General features: G+C 36.4%; 1 protein-coding gene across 1 annotated transcript; it reads left to right on the forward strand.

The window, feature by feature from the left end:
- The first annotated feature begins 319 nt into the window (after positions 1–319).
- Positions 320–15,362, forward strand: ankrd10b (ankyrin repeat domain 10b). The gene is made up of 6 exons (XM_044130934.1): positions 320–685; positions 1,362–1,514; positions 3,182–3,273; positions 11,524–11,789; positions 12,792–12,899; positions 14,833–15,362. Exons 1-6 carry the CDS (start codon positions 488–490, stop codon positions 15,021–15,023), a joined length of 1,008 nt encoding a protein of 335 aa, XP_043986869.1. The 5' UTR covers positions 320–487; the 3' UTR covers positions 15,024–15,362.
- Positions 15,363–15,988: the final 626 nt, after the last annotated feature.

The following is a 15,988-nucleotide window of genomic DNA, read 5'->3' on the forward strand; positions in this document are numbered from 1 at the left end:
TTAGATGTGCCTCTGCTGCACCACACCTGAACAGATTAATTAGGTCATTAGCAAGGCTCTGGAGAACCGATCTACACAAGGAGGGGGTAATTAAGCCATTTCATTCCAGCTTTTTGTACCTGTGGCGCATTAAAAACTGCAAGACAGCGGCCCTTGAGGACTGGAGTTTGAGCCCATGCCCAGCGCGCCAAGCATACAAGAACTAATCCGCTCCAGTGGAAGAGGAAGCCTATGAGGAGAAATCCAGTCCAGAAATCCAGTCCAAAGTTTGGAGCTCTCTCCGGGCTTCTCAAGTTTCACTCCGGCGGGTGCTGAGCTCTTTGTGTTGTCAGGCAGAAACACTCAGTAGTCAGGGTGGCGCGTGTTTTCAGACAGGCACCCGGGCGGCTCACACAATTAGACAATAGCTAGAAATTTCTCCGTTTTCTCTGGAGTAGCTGGCTATTGTCAAGTCACTTCTTTTTTTTTTTACCCCCGTTTTGTTACAATGTCTCTGGGAGTGGAGTCTGGATTCTCGAGCGAGGAGGTGCTGAACAGCCGCTTCCCTCTCCACCGGGCTTGCAGAGATGGAGACGTTGGTGCCTTGTGCTCGCTCCTTCAGTGCACCTCAAACCCTGCTGACCTTACGGTTGAGGACACTTTCTATGGCTGGACGCCCATACACTGGGCCGCTCACTTCGGAAAGGTAGAACTAGCAAACAAATAACCGATTTGATTGAGTAGTTGTCTATAAATGGAAAAAGTGACTGGTTGTTTGAGCTCCGTGACGTGAGGCTCGCTTTTCTCGGCCATTTCCTGGTGTTTGAATTGAACGAAGCCATCGTTAATCGGAGCAGGAAAAAAAAATAGTGCTCACTAGCTAACGCTTTCCCAGCTGATTTTTTTTTTCTGAAATGTTTTGCATTTGTGTCAGTTTTGTATTTAGTAATTGTAAATAAATAGAGACTAGGCGGGAAAACCTAAACAGCTGCTCGTTAGACGACGTATTGTAAAATTGTGGAAAACATTACAGTTAGCTAACATGACCGACAATGACTAACTTTTACTAAATATTATCCGTATTATGAAGCACTTTTCCATTTTATTTATGTAGAAGGATTAATTTGAACGTACACAACACATTAAAGCATCTTTTAAGGCTATTTGTAATGCTATATTGCTAATTTCTGTACATTTAGTCATGAATCTGTGCTCAGATTTGCATTTACAAGAGTAGTACTACAGAAACAACAGGGGCTGGCTGCATGCCCAAATCCATCTAGGCTCCACAGATAGTATCACACTTGTCCACACCTGCCCAGTGTCTTAGAAAGCAGTGCATAGGTTTCTCCGCGCAATCTAACCTTCTTTTCAATGCACAGCTGGAGTGTGTGATGCGTCTGGTTCAAGTGGGCTGCGGCGTGAACAACGTCACCTCCAGGTTTGCACAGACGCCCACTCACATCGCTGCCTTCGGGGGCCACCCTGAGTGTTTGCTATGGCTACTTCAAGCTGGTGCAGATATTAACAGACAGGTATGACTCCAGATGCACACATCACACACCGTGAATACATAGATTTGCAGTTAGTTCAGTGCAAATTTCCAGCTCTCATTTCCTGAAAATTTGTGTTGCAAAGTAACCCCAGAGAATAGCCAATAGGAGAAATAAAGTGAATGAAAAGAGTAGAGCAGATCTTAGATGATCCCATCAGAGAGGATAATCCCAACTCGGGGATCATTGCCTTGGAAGTATTTCTACTTACACCACACTTGACCTATATTAACATGAATGAGTGTTTGTCACATTTTCTGCAACACAAATTCCTAGCAGGCACTTTTGCGTTTTGCTTTGTTCCTCTGCTCTCTGTGGGATTTTTATGCACTCAGGCTACATTTTATGCTCTGCCGCTCTACTGAGAAGAGATTGGATTAGTAGGTCACAATGACATAACATCTTGTCGTCATCATGAAGCTCGCTGATCTCTTTAGTCCTTGAAATTCCCCTGCATTTTTGTTGAATCAACCTTCTAAGAGTTTGAAGTTTGGATTTACGGCGTTTTGTTTCAGCTGACTGCTGCTGGGAAGCAGAATGGAAAAGTATCAAGAGTGTGGCCTACATTGCATTGTGGTTAGTGGCAAGCCCTCTGAAAGAGTCTGTTTCCCTTCCTCCATTCGCAGGCTGACAAATGTAACAGTAAATCTGTGTGGGCGGTGTTGATGTCTGGGTGAAAAGTTCAGACGCAGCTCTGCCGAGACACGCACTGTTATCATTTTTGGAGCATGTTCTCAGATGTGTAGAAGGATTCCAGAAAGCATGTATAGAGATCCACCTACAAATAAGTAAAATTTTCCTCAGCTCGTCGTTGGAGTCTGTAAGAAATGGATGTTTTAAAAATCACTATCATAATGTTTTTTGATGTCCTAATTTGAGAAATGCAGAAGGCGGTGGAACTCCCTCCGAAGTGTCATTGCGGCTACCAAACAGGTTGTGGTGAATATTGCATGCAAATAAAAAAACAAACTGTTGGACAAGATACTTGCCATGTTCACAATGTGTGACACTGAAAGAAAATCTTTTGATTGCTACATAATCAATTTATAATCACCTGCTAGCCTTCTGAATCGTAATCAATGTGCCTAGAGAGTCCCACCACTAATGTTGTTGATGCATGTTTTTTAAAATTAAATAAAAAAATTAAAACACAGAACATGTGCTGAAGTAGGGTATAATCTTTTAAGTTGTTTAATTTTGAAATCAAACTACTACCTCTGTCAAAAAACCTTCCACATGTTTTTCTTTCATGGTCAGATTTTAATTACTAAACTAAAATAAAAGGGATTTTAGATGTGCAATATTTAGGGGTAAAACCCCCACAAAATACATAGTTTGGAACTGCTACATCAAACCCGCATAACCTGTAATAGTGGAACTATAACCTGCTGGCGTTATCCGGGTAATTTGTCTGGCCACCTGCTCAGGTAGTGAATCTTCAGTTAACTACTCAGCATACTTATCACTCTAGCCTCTGTTGCTTTTAAAATAGGCAATCATCTAATATTAAGTCCAAAATCCACTTTTTTTAGCCCTTAAAAAAAGACAATTAAAGTCACTTTTTAAACCTACTGGATACCATTAATTGTCCAGAGTCTGATCTCTTCTAATGGAGCTTCTCTTGTCATTTTTTTTTTTTTTTTTTTTAGGACTATGTGGGCGAGACGCCCATCCACAAGGCTGCTCGAGCGGGCAGTCTGGATTGCATCAATGCTCTCTTGATTCAGGGAGCGAAAGCTGAGTAAGTCCTGACATCAGTCTCGTCCACGTTTCTTTTCCTCTTTTAATATTCAACATTTCAGTTGCACCTTTACAAGGGACCACCATTAAATTTAAATTCAAGATGGCAACATTTGGAAGATTACATTTTTGCATTAGTTCTTAAAGATGCGAGTGCAACTAGATAAATGAAAGAATCTACAGGTTTGAATAAAGGTTTTGCCAACAACTTGCATTTGTTAGTTAAATGCAGCACTTGGCTGAAAGTGAGAATCTCTAAACGTTTTATGTTAAATCTATTTGATATTGAATGTGTAACGCATTGAGTAATATCTTTTTTTTTGTAAAAAGATATACTTTTTTAAGCTCTAACATACCACTTTGATCTGCCACAGTGAGTTCAGTTCAGTAGCAGATACTGACATTAGACTGTGGTGGAGGTCTTTCTAAGATGTGCTGAAGATTTATAACACAGTAGTAAACAGCACATCTTTACATTTGATGAAGAGTTGAAATATTGCTTCAGTTTGAGATTTTCTTTTTCATCTTTATAATCTCTAGATTGATCATGAGATTTGTTGCTCATTAACACAGAGTTGATGTTGCTCCCTTGGAAATGTGATGTATTTTGTTATTCCTTAAAATTGTTGTTTATAACAATTGGCATTAAGTTGTCCTTTGTGTAATATTAACTAATATAGATTAGTATAATCAGTAAAGTTTAAAAATTGCATTTTTAAACGCTAAAGGAAGAAAAAACATCTTCTGAATTTTGAGAAATAAATCCAAGTAAAAGTAGAATATTAAGTTTCACCTGCACCTTTGATCTTAATGAAGGATTTATAATCGAAGCACAATCATTGCACAAAGAAAAGGACAACTTAATGTAAAGGTTGATAAACTGTTGGTTATCTCTTAGATTATGTTGCATGACATTTGTTAAATTAGTGTGGTTTTATTTAACATTGTTTTTCTAGTGTGTTACATACACGACTTTGACTGGATGACCAAATGCACATTCTTTTCTTTTAAGCAGTTTTACTTCTAATTTTTTTAAAACGTTGCAGGCTTTTTGTTGCACAAGATGAAATTGCAGAGATAAAACCAATTGAGCCGCTGGTTAGTTTCCTTCAAGTGCTTAGAAACACAAAGACTATCATTGTTATGTGTTGAAAAGATATAGATAACGCTGATTGTCGTCATCAAAACCACACCTTGTGCCAAGAATGTTCCTTTCGTTGGAAACATTTAGTGATTGATGTAGCCGAAGAATGAAGACAAAGGCACACCTAGTTTTTTTTTATTTCTTCCTGGTTTTAAATCAAAGACCTGCAGGGAAGCAATTAAATAAGTTTTTTCCCTTTACGTAAAGATTATTTTAAAAAACAGGTTTGCAGCATTTTAATTTCTTGAAACGCTGCAAGGAAAATGTGTTTCTTGTCACTCTGCCAGGTTTTAATAATGTTTTAGCTTTCGTAGCAAGTCTGTCTCCATTCCTTTAAGAACATAATGGATAACATTGAATTATAATTTCATCTATGCTCTGTTCTTTTGATGGATGCATCCTATTTATTTCCTCTTCCTTTCTTCTTCTGAAGTGTGTTTTTGACCTGCTCTCTCATTTTCTGCAACAAATATTCTTCTTTTTTCCTTTGAAGAGACATTATAGTATAATAACTTGAAGCTACCAGGGGGTTTACAGAGGGAACGGTTCTGCTTATGCACCTTTAGAGGTCTAATATTGCTGAGCTTCTTTAATAATGCGTCAAATATAAGAAAACTCTGCAGAGAAGAGAATTGGCTGTTATTGGAGATGTCCTGCAAAAAGGCCAAAAATAACCTTTGACATCAATATAATTTGATCATGTTGAGTCTTGTTTTTTTGAGCACAAATAAGAAATATAAGTTATGGAAATATTTATTGTTAAAAGGTTGTAAACATACAGGCGTTTTTTTTTTAAAAAAGCTTTTGAAGCCTAAATTATAATACATTTATTTACATTGACATATGACCAAACTAATGAGATTTACCTTTTTCTCCAATGCTTAATTTTCATGTTCCGGTTACTCTAAACCCGCCTGGTTGCTTAGATTATTTTAGCCAGATAAATATGCATTCGTTCAAATGTTTTCAGCCTAGTGTTGTGTGCATTTGGTCATCAGTTGATGAGTTTTATTTATGATTAAAATGTTATTCTTTTTTCCCCTGCAGATCACAGATATTTAGTTCAGTCTATTATGAAGTCTGTCTTCTGTTTTATTTTTATTTTTTTTAATTTATGATTGAAGATTATAGTGGGGGGAAACTGGGAGGAACACTACAGCACACAAGGTGGGAATGAGGCTCATGACAAATAATTTTTTAAATGAGATTTAAATAGATTTAAATATTGGAAACACTCAATAACTTCATTTAATGTAGTTCTGTTAAAAATCAGTCATGAAATGTCTAAGATGGGTCTGTTTAGGTAATATCCTCTAAAACAAATTCTGTTTGAGAGCTAGAAATATCTCAGAATATTATTAAACATTATTTACATATTAATACAATTTTATCTAAACCAATACATTTTTTTGTCAAGAGGAACATTTAAAAAAAAAATAATTTCAAGTCTTTGTAAATGTAGAGTAAATGTCTATGATAACACATATTTATCAGTCAGCAAATACTTTCCACTTTATTCAAGGAACTTGTCCATAGCCTTTGTTTTGGTTTAACACCAGAAAACCATCAATTAGTTGTACCCACCTGATGTTGCTCCAACAGCAATTTATTTAAAAAAAAGCTATTTATTGCACCATACTGAGGCTCCCACCAGTAGGAGGATTAACACATTCGGTTCGTATCCATTGTTCCAGCCACAGAGGCGTTCACACACTTTAAAAACTACTGAAACTCAGGCTGTTGTGTTTCTGTCATTGCCTTGTGCTGGACTTCTTGCCTCAGTTTTATTGCAACACTTGACATTGTTCTGGATTCCTGAGTAAACAACCTTTGCTCTCAATTTTTTATCTTCATGTGCTTATTAATCTTCAAAGCCTGCAACCAACCATCTGACTTGTGAATTCACCTTTTTATATATATGTATCAATAAATGATTCTTTGTATGACTTGGTAAAGAACGTTTTACTGTTCTTTCAGCCTTTTGATGCTGGAGGAAAAGAAAATACAAAAAAATGAATTAAATTGTTTAGATTTTTATTAAGACACCATGTTAAAATTTGTAAGATTCCTCCAACATGAATTCAGTAGCGAGGATCTTTTTAAACGGCACCTAATGGGTGATGCTGATCTGCTCTAAGGCTCTGATTTTATGCCTAAAAATTTAAATGCAAGATATTTTAATAAAACCTTTGCTATAGTAAAACTGATAGAGCAACAACAAAAACATGGTCAATATGAGTTCTAAAGAATCCTTTAATAAACCTAATATATCTTTATTAAAAATCTACAAATTTAGTTTTCTGCAGTATTTTCCTGACAAAAAGATTTGTCTTTGGACTTGGCAAGCATTATAATAATCTTCTTAAATGATGCAAGAGTTGAATATAATTAAGATTTTGTCTTCACACATCCTGTATTTATTGGACAAAGTCCTACACAAGTAACCTTAACTTCACCAAATCCTTTTGTTTTTTAAATTTAATAATAAATAAAAAAAAAGAACTATACTTAATTATGCTATGTTAATTTTAGTAGTTTGTGCACTGAAGAGCAGATCGAGTCATTCATCTCAACATTGAACTGTAGGGGGCACTGCTGCGAAGATAAAGCCTTTATAAACAAAGAAATTAAGCAGAAAGTACATTTTTACTACATAACTGGCTTTTATTTTAAGTATTTTGGAAGCTTTGTGGTGTTTAAAAACATCTTTAGACTTGTAAATTTATATTACATAACTTGTATTATAGCACAATAAATCCTAAAAATCTGAATGCATAAGATGAGCTGGAGCAACTTTGTGTTATCTATCTAAAATCCCTACAATCTTGAACAAAGATTTTGGCAGTGAAACAAATGTTGTTTTGCATCTTGATTACTGGAATAGCAATAATCATGTCACATGTTGGTAAATCAAAGTTGTTTTCTTCATGATTCCTGAACTTCCCTTGGACAGATCTACTCCTAAGTGCTCGAAGAAGATCAGAGTTTTTCACTCTAGCTCTCCGCTCACCCTGAGTTACCCAGAGGTTCTCAAAGCAGTCGACTTTTTGAGGTTTTCTGGCCACAGGTCCAACATTTCAACCTCATAAGCTTTGAACCACTTTAATTATTATCATGCTGACAAAGAAATCGACCATAACTTTGTTCCTGAACCGATGAAAGAAGTTACACTTCAACCCACACTTTATTCTGCTGTGTTGCTGGGCAGAAATGCGACTAAGCCTTCCCCAGATTTAGATAGTACCAAGATACTTCAGTGTTGGCATGACGGAGACGGAACACATGGCAGCCCTTCACCTTTTCTTCTTGGGTCAAATAGTTTCAAGCTCTTCCAAACCACAAGAAGGATGCCATGTTAGTTTCCAGGCACCTCAGGCAGATTTTGCTTCTATAAATTAAGGCTACATTAACAATTCATCTTCTTATATCCACCTTTGTACCTCCTGATTGTCATGGATTTCTTCGTCCTCTTTGTCAAAAAAAACTTTCCACCCGAAGCCTACCCTCTGTGTGTGGATCCATTCATTCCCGCCTGCTGGTGTTCAAGCTGAACCTCTTGTCTCAAAGTTTTTCAAGTTTTAGAAAATGGTGACATGACTGCAGCATCATTTTTGTTGGAGGGAACCACAACTTAAACAAGACGTTGCACATTTTTTTGCCACTTTTTTTTTAAGTAAAACTTGAAGTGATTTCAGCTGGACTCTTTCTCAGCTTTTCACCTAAAGATTTCGCTAAAATTCAATAAAGCTCTTGAAAATGGATCGCTCCACTTAATTTGTCGGAAACGACATGCAATCTCTTCACAAAAATGAAGATCGCAAAAACACACTTGTATCACTGCCAGAACTCCTAAGTCGGATTGGACTAAAAACGGTTTGGAAAGCGATCAGAGTCATAGTTTGTATTTGTCATGAGCCTCAGAGTATTAGGGTTTGGTTCAGTAATGAGCTAGCTGCAGGCAGGACAGTGCTGAGAGGCTGCCAGTGACGAGTTTAGAGCAGCTGAATGAGATGAGCATCATGTACTGACCTGTTTAATGCTAACATCATCCTGTTGCTATGGTTATTCACTGTCATTTCACTGTACCAGATGTCTTCCTTTATACACAGAAATGTTTTCTTTTGTCTGTCACAGTATTAACCCTATATAATATCATAGTCTGTTTTGACATTTAATCTTTGTCACCTTTTCCTTTATGAAAGTGACAATAAGTTACAGAAGAAAAACGTTTGCTATAATGTTAACAAAAACGGAACCATACATCTTAATGTTTTGCAGCCATTGAATTGGAAATGACTTGGTTTTTTCAAGTAATCCTTGAAAGGGGGAGAATAGACACTGCTGAGTCTGCCCCGTTCCCTGGGATAGCCGCACTGTTGTGGCATTGAGTGTTCTCACTATCGCTTCCTATCTACACACTGGCAAACTGTTGAGGTATTTCTTGCGGTGATTGGTTTTAATGCTAGGTTTTTTTAATGAATCAGAACTAAAGTTGTTGTTTTTTTTTTTTTAGACCTGCATGCTTTGCTTATTTATCCATGATTGTTCCTGTACTTAGACAGTTTTTTTTGTTTTTGATTTTTATAATTTGTTTTTGAACTAACCATAAGAGTCCTTTAAATGGACAGGTTTAATCACGTGAGTCCCATGTCAAGATGTAGCATGACCGTAGGCTGCCTCTGGGAGGTTAGACAATAGTTAGCGAAGATGCATACTGTGTGCTTAGGACTGAAAAGCAAAGCATACCAGGCATTTACAAAGAATTAACGCTTCCCTTTTTTTAAAAAAAAACGAAATTCTAATCCAAATCTGGATTATTTGTGTGTATTGTTATCCATCTTGTTCTATCAGTGTTTTCTGTAGATGTGAGGTCTCACTAAAGGAATACCAGTTTGAACCAAAAGAGTGAAGCTAAATTTAGTTTGAAGAGCATACAAGATCAAGTTAATGTTTGACATAAAACTGCAGAATCTAATATGGAAAAGAATAGGAAATTTCTCATACTAGAAATTTCTGACATACATTTTCTTAATTTCTGTATAATATAAATACTTAAAGCTTTTCAAATACTCTTTGGGTTGCATGTTTTAAAACATTGTAACAAATTCTAATTAATTCATATTTATTACAGTGTATTAATTATGAATTCTTTATATGCTGATGAAAACCTTATTTGAGACTGGATTTATAATAAGCGCTACAAGCTTAAAAGCTGGTTCCCCGATTTACCAGAACAGAAATACCTACTGAAATGTTTCCCTTGTATTGTAGCTTTCAATGACAAATAAACTTTTCAAAGAAAAGAGTAGCCATTTTAAAAGAGAATGCCACTTATGTTTATAGTTGTCTAGAGTTAAATTTAACTGCACATTACAGGATAGAGTGGCTTAAAGCAGTAGTGGATGTCAGTAGAGAGTTTGTATTCCTGGTGTGAGACCGGTCCATCTACCCGAGTATTTCTTGGATGAATTCGATCTTCTCTCGGAAGCGTTAATTTTAAATGGGGTCGGGTAATGTGCAGCAAGTTTTTGTGATTTTTATTTATTTATTTTTTTTGTTAAATCTTGAATTCATTACAAAATGTTTTATCATGTGCACTAGCTTTCATTTTGCACTACTGTTTAGATAAGATTGCAGCGAATGAGTTATTTCTAATCAGAAATGAATGACAAAACGGTAACTGTGCTTTAAATTCTGCTTTGTGTGGAGGCCAATGTAAATGTTGCTACTTAGCTTACACAGGTTACACATCACTAGTGTTTGTAAAGATTTCCTATAGTGCATTTACATTTTAAATAATAATAATAATAATAGGATGGAGGTAGCTATAGTTCAGATTTTTTTAACTAGGAGCCATTTATTTGCTCAGGGAACCTGCTTTATGATATGTAGGCACAGAACAAGTGCGCTTTAGTTTTATTTTCTCAAACAGAGCAAAGAAATCCCAATTATTAAGCTGAAATTATACAAACAGTAAATTTATTTAGAATAGATGCATATTAGTGGTTTACCTTTTTATAGCTGTCCAGCCTAACGGGTGGACAAAATAGTTTTTCTAAAGTCTTCCCTATAAAAAGAAAAATTATGCCTTAGATTTTAGTTTTAATTTTTACATTGCTTCCATACTTTAGGGGCACAAACCTTTTATCTGAAAATTGGAGGACATTTCTGGCACAGCACTGTTTGTCCATTCATTATTGCACTCAGAAAATTCCTTTATCTGCTGCAGGTGGACATGATTAATGCAACTGCTTACAGCACACAGACTGTAATTTAAATTATGAATATACAGGTATGACTCTTGTTGTTCTCTTATCTTGAGAGGTTTTAAATAAGACTTCCTCAGAGAAGATGTCAGAATCCTTCATGCTTGGCGATTGAACTTTTATCTTGTTTTATTCCCTTCCTACCTCTGGTGGAGAGACTTGTCGAAGGAAATTATCCTTATGAATGATCTGTAGACTTTTCTGAGTCTTGATCGTCTTTGAAGAATCCTTCGCTTTCACAGTTTTTCTTGTTGGGAACGCTTCACAGGAATTTGGATGCAGAGCCTCTTGATCATCATCATAATTGTCGTCGGAAACAAGAAAATGGAGTTTCATTCAGTTCCTTGATACTTTTTTAATCCCTTGCAAAGAAGCCTGTCTCCAGAAATGTTCTCCTTTTGAAACGGTGACTGATTTGACGCAGCGTGTATTCACCGTCTTCAGTCCCCTCTTTCACTTTGAAGACACAAACTGAGCATAAAAATGTCTCCAGTTGTCCTAATCATGTCCTTTGGCAGCAGATAAGTTTCCCTTGTTCTGTGGAAACTGGGAAACGAACAAACTTCTATGTCAAATGCAATTGATCCGAAGAGGATCAGCCGTCATCTCTCATGAAGATGACGAACAGTATGAGACAGGGAAGAGCAGAACAGGCAAATTTTCCACATCTATGAATGTCTGTGTGAATATTTGCTGAAATGCTGTCTGTTGGTGTGCGTGCGGGTATGTATGTATGCGTGCGCTTGGGCTTGTCTCATGTTGTCTTATGTGTTTTTGTTTTTATTTGTGTAACTCAAACGTGCAGTGAGTGCTTCTGACACTCCCTCTTCCCGTTGTGCAGCATGAGGAATGCCAATGGGCTGACGGCTGCTGACCTGGCCCACGCACAGGGATTCCAGGAGTGCGCTCAAATGCTCGCCAATGCCCAGAACCTACAGCAAAACATGGCGCAGTCCCTTAACGGGGCTTATTTGAATGGCGTGACCCAAAACGGGGGCCGTGCCCACGCCACCATCCAGGGACGCAGCTTCTTGAATGGTGTACCCAACAGGAAGAGGTCCTTTGAAGGCATCGAGGCGAACCCATTGAAAAAGTACAGACCCAATGGTGAGATCACTCAACGACTGTTTCTGTTGCTTTGGGTTACCTTTTGAGAAATATGTAAATATAAATGTGTTATTACCAAAACCTTTGTGCATTATGTGGTAAAAATTTAATCTACAGAAATCCCCAAGCAATTTACAATTCAGTTCTCCCAAAAACTATTTCTAATAATTCACGAAGCAAGTTTTCACAACTCCAAAAACATTTGACAGACTCAAGTTTTCTTCTTTAATAAATATGATAAAAAGGCCTGCAGGCGTTATGCAAATGTCTTCTATTAAACCACGGGTGTTCGAAGTATGAACAATTAGCTTTGTGTGGCTCCAGACAACAATTCTAGGACGGTACAAATCTGTCTTGCAGTACAGGAAGTTGATGCCGATAAATATTTTTTGATGACTAAAGAATATTTTTTTCCAGAAATTGAAATGAGTTTTCATTTTCACTTGTACTCAAAAGCATTCCTGATTTGGGCAAAAATCGGCATTTCATAAATGAACCAAAATCCTGTTTTTGTTTTCTCTTATCTACAATGATTTACCCCTTCATCACAAAATGACAGCTTCATTTGTTTCACTAATATATTGCATAGGTAGTTTGTTGTGCAGGAAGAAAACCCTAAATTTGGCCGTCTTTTTAATAAAAACATACAAAAGCACTTTTATTTAATGATTATGATAAAGTTTGGACACTGCTGCATTATAAAGTCAAAATATAGCATCACAGAAATATAGTGTGAACAGCATCGTAAAGCCATATAAGTGTGATGTTTTTAATCAAAACCAGCTGAGACTTTTTTATTATTATGCAGTGTCACATTTTATTTGTTTTATGAATTTTCTTGGCTCGGAATTTTTGCGTTGCACAAAAATAAATCAGTATGTCGGTCCTAAAAAGAGAAAGAAAGTCAATTAACATAATTTCTGAAGAACGGCTCGTAAAATCAGTATCAGAAAAATACAAGTTGAGATTTAATTTCTAATAAGCAATTCCGTCTGTTCCCAGGACTGTCCGTGGCAGCTGGACCGCAGAACGGTAGCGGGCCACCAGGTGGCCCCGGCGAAGCCCAGATGGAGAGCATGAACATGGAGATGGCACCAGCTGTAACCTCAGGTGGGCCTGGAAGCTTTGCATTTGGGCTGAATGGGTTTGCCCCGCCTCAGGGGCCGTGGCCGGTGGATCAGTGTGTGAACCAGGGGCCGCAGGACGAGTCGAGCCCTGCTGCTAAAGAGCTGGAGGTCATCACTGTGGCGTCAATGCAGACTCCATGTCGTTGCACTAACTCTTATGCCTACCTGTAGAGGGAGCTGTGTGTGTGTGTGTGTGTGTGTGTGTGTGTACTGGTCCACTAATATAAATTGTTTGTATTATCAGATCTACCTGTTCTGTGGTTCACACACACAAGAGAATGACTTATATTGGAAAGATGTGTAGAAGTGTGTGTTTGTGGTATGTTTCATACTTATCTATGTAACTGATGATATTTGGATGAATATAACTTTTTTTTTTTTTTCCTAGTTGTACATCTTATAAATTTATATTTCTTTCCAGTTTATCCGCATGCAATCCTTTAGGTGCATATTTAAAGTCTGATTTTGTTTTGCACAATTTTATGGAAGTGCTTGTCCTCCTCTAGAAGAGTAGTATGCGTCAGATAAATAAGTACTTTTTGATACCTTCAGAGTTTGTTTTTTGTTTTTTTTTTCTCTCCTTCCCCTCAAGTAAACTTTTGGGAATTGCAGCATCTGTTCTTGGATTTACAAATTTGACTTTTAAAGAGGGATAAATGTGTTTACTCACACAACAGCTTAGGTGAGAAATGCAGATTTAATTAATTTAATTTATTGTCATTTACAAAATTTGCAAGTAAAAGTTTTAAATAAATATTGCTTGGTCACTGTTAGACATATGTATTATTGATAGAGCAATCTCTCATGATATTATAAACTAACCTAAACTATTTTATAATTTCAGCCAAAGCATATCCTAACATGAATGTAGCTTTAAAAGATAAATAATCCTCCTGCCTTTTGTAGTTGGTAGCTTTTCAAATGCTACTTGGGCTTGATCCCTCTTGTTGTTTTTGATCAGGTTTAAATGCTACATACTGTATATTCTGTGTGTTGTGCTTTTCTTCAGTCAGCAGGGCTTATTTGTATGTCATTATGTCACAGAATATCTTATGTAACTATCGAATTTAGTCATCTGTTTTACAGTTTTAAAGCAGCTCAAGGAAGATTGCATGGTTTTCAAAAAGCCTTACATCCTGAGCTTTTATCCTATCTATTATTTCTCTCCTTTTTATAGATGAAAAGTTTTTTTCTTTTACTATTTGCTGTTCTCCATGTTGGTGGTGTTTTCTGCTTATGCTTTTATATGAAACAGGTGAGTGTATTTTGAAAATGCAGTTCTTTGTACTTGGCAGGTTTAGCTTTGTACTTGTCTGTGTGAAAGCATTAAATGTGGATGGTTTTTATAAACATGACGGTGTTTGCCTTTGTTTTTTTTTTTGTTTTTTTTTCATGCTTCAAATCATTCATTGTATTTTTTAAAACCATTTTTAAAAAATAGCTTTTACATATAAGAACAAATGACATATTATGAATTTTCTCTAATGCTAATCATTAGCATTGCTTTGCTTCCGATGCTTTGTGGATTGCCAGGATTTTAATAAACTTTTGGGAAATATCAATAAATTCAGTCATGCAAAGCAAGGACCGACTGTTCATGTGAACATGACCCACTTTCACCAAAGTCTCTGGTCAAACCTGGTCGAGTTGCGTCAAGATCTTGGGTGTATTTCGCAATTTATTGATCATGTTTTGTGTGGAATCCAGAAAGTTACAGAACAGGTTTTTTTTTTAGTGCTTTGAATCTGGGTCACTTGCTAGTCTAATTTTATAACTGGCTGCCTGTAGTTGAATACTATTTTTGTTTCAAAGTTGTGCAAAACAAAATCAGTCCACATTTCACCTGCATCATATGTAATGAGCAGGTTTAATCAATGTGTATTTGGTTTATTTTTGACAACTTTTTTTGTTTACAGTGGCAGGTGAGAGGCACTCCGGGGATTTTTCCTCAAGTAGCCCAACAACAGGAATGCTCCTTGGTCAGCACATCTACAGTGAGCTCAGTAGCAGTGTTGGCAGCCAGGTGGAGCATCAGAAGTCTGTCAAAGCAGAGCAGATGTATGACCATACCCTCTACAGCACCATGCTTCTTTACCACGGATGCTAAAGTGACGAGAATGTAGATTGATTTTAAGCATTCATCTGCCTTGAAGCCACTGAGTGGTCATGTTTAGGTTTTTTTTTTTTTTTTTTTTTAAGTTTTTTGTAAACAGGATATATATGGACACATGAATGAATCATAATTTTTTTTTGTCAAACACCTAAAAGGTTGTTAAGCCTATGTGTTTGGTAATGTTGCCTGTGGTCTTCATAAAACTAAAGGATCCATGATGAAGCACTGCCAACACTACAGATAGGTTTGTTTCAAGTTGATTTTACCTAAACCAGTTTAAATACATTACGGTAATTGTATATCAATACAGAATTAAAGAGTTTTGCAAACGTTCATGTTTTCTTCCCCAAATTATTTTTTTTTAGATTGTTTAAAGATGAACGATTTTTAGATTAATTAGGTGTAGTTTGGTGCAATGAAGCACCAACATTTAGAGTAGAGGAAATAAACTGAAATGTGTGAAGCTTAAGAAATTCCACTAATGTAAATTTACATCACAGGCATTTCTTACCATCCTTAACTTTTTATATAAAATTTGCTTTGCTACTTGACTTTTTTTCAGCATGTTTTTCTGCTGGTACAGGTTTATTTCTTGTCCTAAAAATGTTTTCAGTAAATAGTTGCTCAAAGTGACAACTATTTACCCATACCAATCAAGTGAGATTGGTATGGGTTAAACCTGGGAATACTTTGCATATTTGTGTTTTGTTTTTAAACACTTCTGGAAACTAATATACATAACACTTTCTAAAGGACCAAAATTCTGTAACGGATTTTGGGCAAAATACTAGCCCAGACTGTTACAATATACTGAGGTCATAATAAACTAACAAAAAAAGTTTCCTGTTACTTAACCTTTACCATTCAAATACCAACAGAGTATTTTATTGATTGCTTTTTCGTTATAAGCTTTCCAGTTTTTATCCAGAGCACAATAATCCATATTTAAATGGTTAAAT

The sequence above is a fragment of the Gambusia affinis genome, linkage group LG11 (genome assembly GCF_019740435.1).
Source record: "Gambusia affinis linkage group LG11, SWU_Gaff_1.0, whole genome shotgun sequence".
NCBI classification, from domain to species: Eukaryota; Metazoa; Chordata; class Actinopteri; order Cyprinodontiformes; family Poeciliidae; genus Gambusia; species Gambusia affinis.

What these genes read in the sequence shown, in the direction of transcription:
- ankrd10b (XM_044130934.1), top strand. Translation starts at nt 488, where the DNA reads ATGTCTCTGGGAGTGGAGTCTGGATTCTCGAGCGAGGAGGTGCTGAAC. An exon ending in GGGCCGCTCACTTCGGAAAG is followed by an intron (nt 686 to 1,361) that starts GTAGAACTAGCA and finishes TTCAATGCACAG; the next exon opens with CTGGAGTGTGTGATGCGTCT. An exon ending in GAAAAAGTACAGACCCAATG is followed by an intron (nt 11,790 to 12,791) that starts GTGAGATCACTC and finishes GTCTGTTCCCAG; the next exon opens with GACTGTCCGTGGCAGCTGGA.